The 10,837-nt window shown below is 38.0% G+C and overlaps 1 protein-coding gene across 1 annotated transcript; it reads right to left on the bottom strand.

The window, feature by feature from the left end:
• Positions 1 to 1,211: 1,211 nt before the first annotated feature.
• ctsba (cathepsin Ba) lies at positions 1,212 to 10,837 on the bottom strand. Its single transcript, XM_038294631.1, has 11 exons — positions 10,679 to 10,837; positions 7,733 to 7,856; positions 7,577 to 7,662; positions 6,657 to 6,771; positions 6,432 to 6,547; positions 5,946 to 6,031; positions 2,877 to 3,023; positions 2,501 to 2,617; positions 2,272 to 2,400; positions 1,855 to 1,936; positions 1,212 to 1,773 (listed from the first exon to the last, which is right to left on the bottom strand). The coding sequence occupies exons 2-11, from the start codon at positions 7,853 to 7,855 to the stop codon at positions 1,767 to 1,769; spliced, it is 1,008 nt and encodes a 335-aa protein (XP_038150559.1). The 5' UTR covers position 7,856; positions 10,679 to 10,837; the 3' UTR covers positions 1,212 to 1,766.

Here is a 10,837-nt window from a genome sequence, read left to right on the forward strand (position 1 = left end):
AGAATAAAAACTAAAAAATACTATTTAAACCAAAGGTAGAATGTTTAAAAAATAGCATACTGCTACCTAAACCTTCAGAAGCATAAAGAGTCTGCCTCCTATCTTCTAAAGAACATCTTCAGGATTAAAGGACTAATGTGTCAGCAGGTCCTTGAAAAAACATGATTCATGGTTTTGCTTTTGGTAGAATTGATTACTGATATGCGGTCTTCACAGGTCTGCCGAAACAAAATAAAAAGAACACAAAAAAGGATCAATCAGAGACAGCTGGAGTTGATCCAGAATGCTGATGAGCCTTCTTCACTAGAACTAAGAAAGTGGAGCACATCTCCGGTTTTTAAACTCCTTCCACTGCTTCCCTGATACTCAGAGAATATAATTAGAACATTCTGTTTGTCTATAAATCATGCGATGGTTTAGCTCCAAAATACATTTCAGACTTAACCAACCTAGACGTCTCAGGTCTTCAGGCTCAAGCCTACTCTGCATACCCAGATCCAAACATGGAGAAGCAGATCATTTTCTTTGGAACAGATTCTCAGAAAATTTTAAACAAGCTAAAAACCTGCTTTAAATTCATAGTGGCTTTTAACTGCATCATTGATCTACAATTTAAGTTTGTGGTCTAACTTTCATTGTATCCTATTTTCTTGCAATGTCTTTTCCCCGTTTCCTATCATGTACAGCACTTTGAAAACAAACTTCTACCGTATAATCTTGCTTTGCTTTCCAAACTGAATGATTTGACATGTGCAGAATAAAAGGCAACACAAAAGAGAATACCTCATCTTCCTTTCTTTCCTAAATCATATTGCTGTTCAATAAATTCTGGTTTTCTATTAAAATGTTTGACGAAATAAAGCATTTGTTGTGATAAGGAAAAAACTAAGGGTCAATATATTCTCTAAATACATCTCCTGACAATTAATTTAGAAACAAATAGTTGTATAAGATCCCATAGAAAACAATGTAAAGCTTAAATGAAATGATCCACTGTTTAACTTACTGAATGTGAACAGGCTATAACAGATATGCAGGGACGACACCTTTTAACTAGACTGACATGATATCCAGCTTTGTATTTTTAAGGAGTCATTGACTTTTAAGTTTAAAATCTTTAAACCAAATTTATGAACCCCCTGTCCTACTTTCAAATTCCTGTTTTAATGTGAAGCTTTTGTACATTAACCCAAAAACTGAGAACCACCACATTGCCAAACAAAGATTTATTTTATTTTGCCTAACATTTGATCATAATTGGCAGTAAAAACAAAATCCATCTCATTTCAAGCTACATAGAAAAAGGCGTAAAAACAATTCCAGCCGTTAAACACAGTACATTCTGATATTTAGTAGTGGAGTATAGTTGGTCATTCAAAAGCAACAAGGAATTACTGCATGATCACATGAATTATACAGTACCTCAGCTCATTAGGGTGATTTTAAACAGTTCATTTCAAGCAGTAGAAAAACAAAAGCTGTGACAGCATCAAACCCATTCCACTTTCTAATGCAACATTTTCTCAAAACAATTAAAAATATAAAATGGGAGCGTCCTAAAACAGACCTGTAAACATCTTGGTCTACAAGTGGCATCAAACAGGGGTAAATGGTGTGTAGGAAGAGGGCGTCTTTCTTCCGTCTGATAATTCACTTAAAAACTGAAGGTGCTTGAATTTCCCCTCCTTCAGATGTCAACTATTAAGCTGCAATTTCTGTTCACTTCTTGTTGAGAGGAGATTGTCGCCCTCTGGTGGCGAAGCAGCTTAAAACCTGCAAACAAACATTTTTAAAATGTCTTAATCTCATATTTAAAACAACTTATAGTCAGCAACCTAACAGTACTAATCTTACCTTTGCCTTTCTTTAGGGATTCCAGCCACAATCTCAGACTCAATACCGCAGTGATCCGATCCACGGAGGATTTTAAAGAACCCTGAAATCCAAGGGATAGAAATCAGTTTTGTGGATTTAATGCTCAGACTAAAATAAAAATAGCATGGTTGGAATGCCTGCAAACATTTTAATCCAAGATTTTTTTTTTATAATTTACCTTAAGTGCATGTCATTTTTAAAAAGGTGATATAAAAGGTGTATTGTTGCATTTTGAAAAATAATCTACACCAGAATTTGTACTTCAAACGTATTTTTAGACAATAGAAATAACGATAAGTATACCAGATCAACATATAAACAGGACTCCAGACCTACTTGTTGCAGACTTACTTTTGTGTTTCACTTGGATGCACAAATATAGAATTTTTTGCTCACCATTATCACCCCAGTCTGTGTTCCAGGAGTTTGCACAGAGCCAGTAAGGTACACCGTTCTCCTCTCCCCAACCAAGGATCTTTATGGCGTGTCCGCCTAACTCAGAGCCTGACACATGCTGATACACACCTGAGGAGTGGAGAAAAGAGATAATTTATCCTCTACAAGGTTGTGCCGACAGATTTTTGGGAGAATTTTTATAATGTGGTCTGATTTTTTATTTTTTTACCAGACTTGTAGGAAGGAAAGTCTTCATAGACTAAAAAGGCTCCCTCTACTGGTCCGTTTTTGTAAATCTCAGATTTGATCTCATCCTCCAGTGCTGGCACACCATAAGCAGTTTGACCTGCAACAAATATCGAGTTAAAATCCTGTATGCATCAATTCACATGAAGAAGGGATATGACCAATACAGATCCGTAAATACAAATTTAAAAGAAGTTCTTCTTAAAACGCAATAAAATAAACTTTCAAATATCATCTGTCATTTTTGCAGAAAGAACAAAATCAAGTCCTCCAATCAAAGGTTTCATTTTTATCAGCAAAACAACCAGAAGCAAGGGTAGAGTAGCCATTATGCTAATCTTAAACTGATGGATACTTACCATAGTGTTTGTCCTCTTTATAGCTTGGTGTGTATCCAGCTTCGCACTCTGAGATACATTTAGGCGTATCCCCGCCCTCCCCGGTGCAGGGAGGTCTGCTGCCATTCACATGATGCTCACAGGGTTCGATAGTGTAGGGACGGCAACCTACAAATCCCCCCACACAAAAAGTAAAGCATTAGAACTGTGTAACATGACTGTTTAACATAGGCCATATGGACAGTCACCCAGGGGAGCATCTGAAGAGGGTACACAGGAGTCACACCAGTGGTGTCAAAAGTTCACACATTTGTTACTTAAGTAGAAGTATAGATACTGCAGTTTAAAAACACTCTGGTAAAAGTTGAAGTATCAACTTGACCTCTTTACTCAAGTAAAAGTGAAAAAGTATGTGCCCCAGAAACTACTTAAAGTATAAAGTAAACTTTAAGAAAAAGGCCAGATGCCACTATATGAATTAAAAGCTCAATTTTTCGTCTATTTCAAAAAATTCTTTGAGATAGGGCCAAGGATGAGGGAGGTCTTGTTGGTCTCCATCTCCATCTCCCGATACGCTCTCACCTGTGTCCGACCTTTCAGACATTTCAACATCTTTTTCTGAATCCTACATTGTAGCATGGCATAGACGATTCATGTTTACAGTTTGAAGAACACCTGCTTGCTTCTGATTATTTCCTTTAACTAACCAATGAGTGTTTGCGTTATATGACTCATCCAATTACACTAGTTTTCACTAGATGTGGATGGCACCAATGATCTGCATTGGATGGCGCACATGACGTGAAATATATATTTATAAATATTAAACCTGGGGTAACTAATAAAAAAAATCAGTGGGGTCCGAATAAAGAAAATCAACCAGTAAATGTCAGGAGACATTTTTTATGATCTGTTACTTTAAACAAAATTTAACACTCAAATAAAATGACGTATTTATGCATTCATGTTGCACTGAATTAAAAAAATAAGATGAAAAAATAAAAATAGAAATTGCCAAATATTGCATCCTGTTCTATCTGAGAGGAGTTTACACTTGTATGACTGTATATCAATCACTAGTTAAAAGACAAGATTCAGCAAATGCAAATTCTGCCCTGTAAAACAATGGCAGCGCAATTGTCGCTGTACGATCTGAAGCCTCATTTGGAGCTTTTAAACAGGCTTTTGAAAAACTTTGATAATTTGCTGCAGTAATATTATAGATTTTTTAGAATAAAAAGCTAGCAGATGTGCATAATCAAAAAATAACAGAAACACAATTATAGAGCATTCAGTATTGTAAGAAAGCCCACACTGTTTCTGAATAAATACATTATTGTATGAGTTACGTTCCGTTTTTGTCTCTTTCCTTGTAAGTATGAAATGTCCCATGCTCCTGAATGCACCATAGCTGTCTGACGCTCGCGAATGCATCACACTGGTCTGTGTAGATGCACGTTTGATTTTCAGCTGAAGACAAAGCTTTGCAGTTTTAAAACCCACGTCGGCAAATCGCTGTTTAGTGTTGTGTGTGAATAACAAGAGACTACAACAAATAAATCAGCTTTACCTCAGACAAACTCTTTGGATTTAATGTTGTTCATAACATCGCAGTCCGCTAATCCGTGACCTCTGCTTTAAACCGAAGCCAAGAGTAACGAGTTACGTTTGTTTTAAAAATGTAATGAATAGAAAGTAAATATACTTGTGTGAAAATGTAATGAGTAGAAGTCAAAAGTAGGAGGAAAAATAAGTAATGGAGTAAAGTATAGATACCTAAAAAGTGTACTTAAGTACAGTAACAAAGTATTTGTACTTCGTTACTTGACACCTGTGAGTCACACCATCCTAATTTATTTGTTCGCTTTTAAGCATGTGCAGTGTATGGATATTTGGTGCCCCCTGCTGGTCACCGAGAAGAGGAACAGCATTTTGATGCTTCAAGTCAGGCATCCCCAAAGTCTGTCCTCGAGGGCCGCTGTCCTGCAGGTTTTAGAGGTTAAAAGCCTGTTAATCAACCATCAATGTACATGATCTGTGCTGGAGCAGGGAAAACTCTAAAACCTGCAGGACAGCGGCCCTCGAGGACCGACTTTGGGGATGCCTGCAGTAAAGAATACACTGCATTTCTCTTGCCTCAGACTTTGGAAGATCTCCTGCATTTTAATTGGTTGGGCTGGTTATACTCCTGCAGCAGTGTGTCACAGTGAGCTTGTCGCAGGTCTGACAGACATTTTTTGATTTATGCTCAATATTAAAGCATGACCTGCGTTATGTTTATTCCACACAAACAAAATCACGAACTAGCTGTGGGTCTAGATACGGCCGAGGTGGTAAGGAAACGGGGGCAAGTTTGGGCGACAACGGAGGGAAATGAGGGCGAAAAAGAGTGAGGATCCAGGTGGAAAAAGGGTCCCAGCGTTCTTGCGCACCTCGCTCTTCTAGCTGGTCCAACTTCACGAGTCTTTTTCCGCAATCACAGTCATACAAACAAAACAAGCCAGTAAAGCACCAATCAGGAGATACGCATAGTGTAGAACGGATGTAGATTTGACCAATCAGAGGCATCCTGTCTGGATCAACAGCAGCCAGTCACCTAAGGCTTGGGAGAGGCGCAGCAGAGTGTCTGCAGAGGGGGCGGGAACGTCTCTGCGTTCACCGCGACACAGACGCAGACGAACTAATTTCGAAGTATACATCAGCCTTAAAAAGAGGAAGGTCTAGCCCAGGGGACCATTCATGCAAGAATGCTTCTACACATGTACTGTTTGAACACCCAAAATTTGAACATTGAGGAAAAACATCTGGCCACATTTTATTAAACAAATATCAGTAAAGAGTAATTCAGGAAGAAAAAGGAAAAACAAAACAGCATCTATAAACCCCATCTGCACCTTGTTAAAACAGAGAACCTGCTTGTAACATCTTAGCCTCATTTTATAAACCCCCCCACAAGTCTTGAATATGTACTTTGTGATTTTGGTACCACATTGACTAAACTATCAATTAATCATTATTTTTAGGAAAAATTGAGATAACGTTGTGAACTGATCTTTAATGAATAAAAAACAGTGACACTAATGAACTCACCAATATGAGAGTTATAGAGGCCTCCGGTCACCAGTCCTTCTTTGGTCCAGAAGTCCCAAGCCTGTGATGGGTAACCACCATTACATCTTCAGAAGAAAACAAAAAACACATCAATTACAACTCATCTCATAACCATCAGCTTTGTTATCACACACATCCAGGACATCTTTTTTTAATGGTCCTGGATGGAGCCTAGCAAATAATCTACCAAAATAAATTAAATAACATTTTGATTTTGGCCAGTTAGAAACACCAGAAGTCAAGTTGGTGTTAAAAAGCCAAAACATTTCAGAAGATCATTTATGCAACTTGCACCAAGATAAGTGTAGAGCAAAAACTCACTTTGAATAAATGGAAGCTTGTGCAAAGAAGTAACGGACAAAGCTCTACACCACTTAAAATAACTTGTGCATAAATGTTAAATTGTGAATCATTTTAAGTGACTAAAAACTCTAATTAGAGGAAAGCCGACATTGAGGGACCTACCCCATACCACAGCTGTCACAGCAGGTGAGCAGATCCTCAGCAGAGATCTCCTTGTTGACTTTGCCTTTGGTGTGAATGCAGATCCGGTCAGAGATGGCCTCTGCTGCACCAAATGCCTGAAATCAGCGCATTAGATGCCATTAGAATAAAATCGGCTAATTTACTTCCAACATCTGGTGACGACATCCAGTTAGCATTTCTTGTGGAGCAGTGAGTTCATCTCACCCAGCAGGATCCACAGGAGCCCTGGTCTCTGATCTCCTTCAGAGTGGGACAGTTGGGCCATTGCTCTCTGGCATCAAATTCTTTTGGCAGCTTCATGTATCCTGAGCTTCGAACCCTGAACAGACAAACAAGCTTTACTCCTGTGAAACCTTAGCAGCTTTTTAATGAGCAGAAAACTGTAACGTCTTGGAAGAATTTAGCCACAATGAGATCCCAAGACACCAATCCCACCATATGCCCTTGATTTTTTTTAATGCTAGAGCCATAATGATCTATCAGAGGTATGAATATGTTGCACCATTACAAAATAGTCCTTAACAGTGAAATAAGAATATTTTTCTTCATTTTTTTTAAATCTACATATAGAACAATGAGATAAGAGTTAGAAATTATCTCTACAAGCTGTGCACAAGAAAATGGCTTAAGCCCAATCAGACTTGGAAAACATCAAAACATCAATACGCTTTAATCTATCAATGCTATTTTTTTTGCGTTGTGAGTTAATCCTGGAGGATGTTACAATCTCTTTACGCTTTCAGCTACCATTTTTCAATTAACACCATTTCCTTGTCTTTGATGCAAAATGAATCTCCACAGTATAATGCTGCTACCACTATGTTTTTATCATTAAGATGACAAGTTCAAGGTGAGGTTTAGAGTTAGTTTTAATACAAAATGTATTTTGCATCAGGGCCATGTACTGTCAATTTAGAAAGGTGGATCCCTGAAATAAAAAGATTTAATTGGATAAGAGTAAAAGGAAACGAGAGGGTAATATAAACCCTACCTAGATGCTCGCAAATAGTTTGTATTGAGTAACTTTCCCTGCATTTACAGTTAGTTGTGTTAGAAGATATGAATCATGCACAATTGTACTACATCAAAAAATACTGAATTGGTCTTGATGTTGTGAGACGTACATGACAGGGAGCTTAGGTCCCTTAAGCAGAGTACCGCAGAGGTTCTTGACATAACCATAGTCAACATCACGGAAGTTGTGGCCAGCCTATAGAAAGGAAAGGGAGAATTAGTCAATCTTACACGATTAAGATGCTAAAAGGGAATTAAATACTCACCTTCCAGGTTGAATTAAGCTTATTGATGTAGTTGACCATATCGTTGGACAGAGCATGGATGCGGGGTTTGGCCAGGCTCACAGACAAGCTGGCAGCCAGTGCCAGAATAACTGCAAACCGCATTCTACACAACACAAAGGGGGAAAAGAAAAAAGTCTTCATACTCTACAACTTGGAAAGATACATTCCTACCCAAGTGCAATGCTGTGCTGAATGTCCCCCACTTAGATACACTACTAAAGCTGCTGAGTGAGCAGAAACTTTACAGAGTAAACATCATCATGGTTGACGGAGCGGCAAGTAGAGGGATAAAGTAGCTCATGTTCTCAGTCAAGTCTCCTACAATGTTAACAAACTGCATCAGTACACATGAATGAAACCTACTGCCCAAACCTAGCAGTGCACACCTGCAGGTAGCGATTGCTTAGATTATGCAGAATGTAATGTCCTTAACCCCTAGAACCCTACAGACCCACCGGTGGGTCCAGCTGCCATGTGACCTCGTAATTTTAACAAACCCCCAGTATTGATGTAAAAAACACATTTGGCACAGTTTGGTGACATTTTTGGATAAATGTGCCAAAATGGCCTCTCCGCCTAAGAACTTTCTCACTAATACCATTCTAAAATAAATATTATTCATCTGATTGAGTCCAAATTTGGTATATTTTTACACAACATTTACATTTGAAAGTCTGTACTACTTTTTTGTGCTATAAATAATATTTTGGTAGTGTTTTGCAATGTTTATTTCAAAGAAAATTTTGGCGAGGTTCAAAAAATGCAAAATATTTTGTATTTTTTCCCTAATATTTTAGGCAGGGTCAAAGCTACAATGGTGCTGACACCAGAACACCATTCTATGACATCTTACCTTTACAGACGTACCAAAAGTTTCTTCTTAAATCTAATAGCTGTGAGGCTATAAGTGATTTACTTTTGTGTGTTTTTGTCAGGCAGAAATTTATTTATACCCCCTGAGGGTGTAAGAGGTTAAAAAAAACAAATAATATAATATAAATGTATTTTATAAAAAATAAATGAATAAATAAGTCCAGAAAAAAACCCCAGCACAGCTAAGACTTAACTTCTTCAACAATGGTATAAACTGGTGTGAAAAACCTTAATTTAGGACTCTTTGCTCCCTCTCTCACAATAACACCTGTTCAGGCATGCTCTCTTCCTGTTACAGCAAAATCTAAAACCCCTAAATTCTTGGTAAACAGGTTCCAGATCACATGACAGATGATCAATGGTGCCTGCCAACGAAAGCACAAAAAAGGAGAAGTAGAAAGTTTCCCCTTTTATGAGAATAACGAGAGCTTGTTATAAAAATGGCGAAGTTAAGAAGCTCCAGCTGGCGTTAAGAACACCAGAAATCTCGGCATATTAAATAAACAAATAATGTATAATGTTGTTCACAAGTGTATTCTCTCTTCTTTGACCAATTATAAGGGATCCCAAGTAAAAACTGTGATTTTCCTTCTATTGCTGGAGCATGAATTCAACTGAAAATTAGATGAAGTGTTTCGAGGGGGAAGTGAGACACCAGGTCTACTTATCCGCACTTCTCACTTCTCGACATTACATCAGCTAAAATGTCAGTTGCTTTCTAAGCCTAGGACAGTGTGGTCAAAAAAAAAAAAAAAGCTGCTGACTAAAAGCTGCTTGGAAACAGCAAAAAACAACCAAAGTTTCATTCTGACACAAGCTGATTTTTGACCCTTATTGGTTTGTTGGAGGAAGCATCTTTTCCATTAAGCTGGTCTGATGATGATGTTTGAACTTTATGAGTCAGCACAAAAAGACCAGGGTGAGACTCCTTTAGGTCTGTCACTCAGAAATGACCTGTTGCATAAAACTTTCCAGGTCAAACAGGGCAAATAAACCCCTCAGCACTCACACTGAGCCTGGTTCTGCTGGAGGTTTCTTTCCGTTAAACTGAGTTTTTCCTCTTCATTGTCGCTACATGCATGCTCAGTGTTGCTCAAGAGTCAATAACATGATGTAAGTGAATCCAGGATGAGTGAATCCAGCAATGACTCAGCACAATCAGCTGGTTTCCTTAGATAGAAAACTTTGAACCAATCTGATGATATGATCTGATTAAACAGCCTCTGCAAAGAGCCTTGAGATAAAGTTTGTACATTGGAGAAATAAACTGAATCCAATTGAATTATGATAGATTTTACAGACCTATCAATGAGCTTATTTAGAAGAGATTGTTATAGATAAGAGAGTCCATAATAAATTTCAGATTTACAGAATTTTCTTTTCTTGGTGAAAGAAAAACAAAGTGACACAGAAAACCCCACTTATGTTTTTTTTTTTAACCTACTGACAATCATAATGGACAAAAGGCATTTAGCCCTTCTAGTCCATTAAAGGAAGGCTTTCCTCATTTCGAACTCACAGATCTGTGCTTAATAAAATAATGTTACTCCAGAGTGAGACTGATCTGGTTCTTATTAATGTATTTTGATCCTCTTCTGTAACACACAGGCCTTCTTATAAAACCTGCTTTCACTTTCCATTTCCTTTCTAAATGTCTTAAGGGTCATCTTTCAGGACCATTTTAGCCTCCTCTAAGTGTGATCGGGGTTTTTCCAGTATCACATTTCACTATTGAATCCATATTAATTTTTACTTTTAAAAACTGATAAGTGTGAATTAATCCGGGCTTCCTGCTTTATGTTTTACCTCAGAGAGGCTGACAAACAAAGGCGGTTAAAAAGTCAACATCATGCAAATTAGACTGAAACGAAGCTGCTGTCGAGGACACAACCTGCTTTTTGTTACGCTCGATATTTAAATTAGATTTAAGATAGATTAGAAAAAGGAGGCCTAAATAAGTTAGCCTCTTTTTTATGTAACTGACTGAGCAAACACAAACATTATGAGCAGAGCGTAACTCGCTTAGAGCTTTAAATAGAGAAAACAACCAACCTGTCGTTTGTTGTCCGGGTTCTGGATGTGTCTTCTCTCAGTAACACCTTCCACCCTTCGCCTGGCTGCTGTTGATCGAGGCTCTGCTCCTATTTATCCCTGAGAGCACGTGGATCAGTCACATGAACGCAGCTCATGTGATCCTGCTGACTAACTGTG

Source organism: Cyprinodon tularosa, unplaced genomic scaffold, assembly GCF_016077235.1.
Source record: "Cyprinodon tularosa strain WSP-4 unplaced genomic scaffold, ASM1607723v1 ctg342, whole genome shotgun sequence".
Classification (NCBI taxonomy): Eukaryota; Metazoa; Chordata; class Actinopteri; order Cyprinodontiformes; family Cyprinodontidae; genus Cyprinodon; species Cyprinodon tularosa.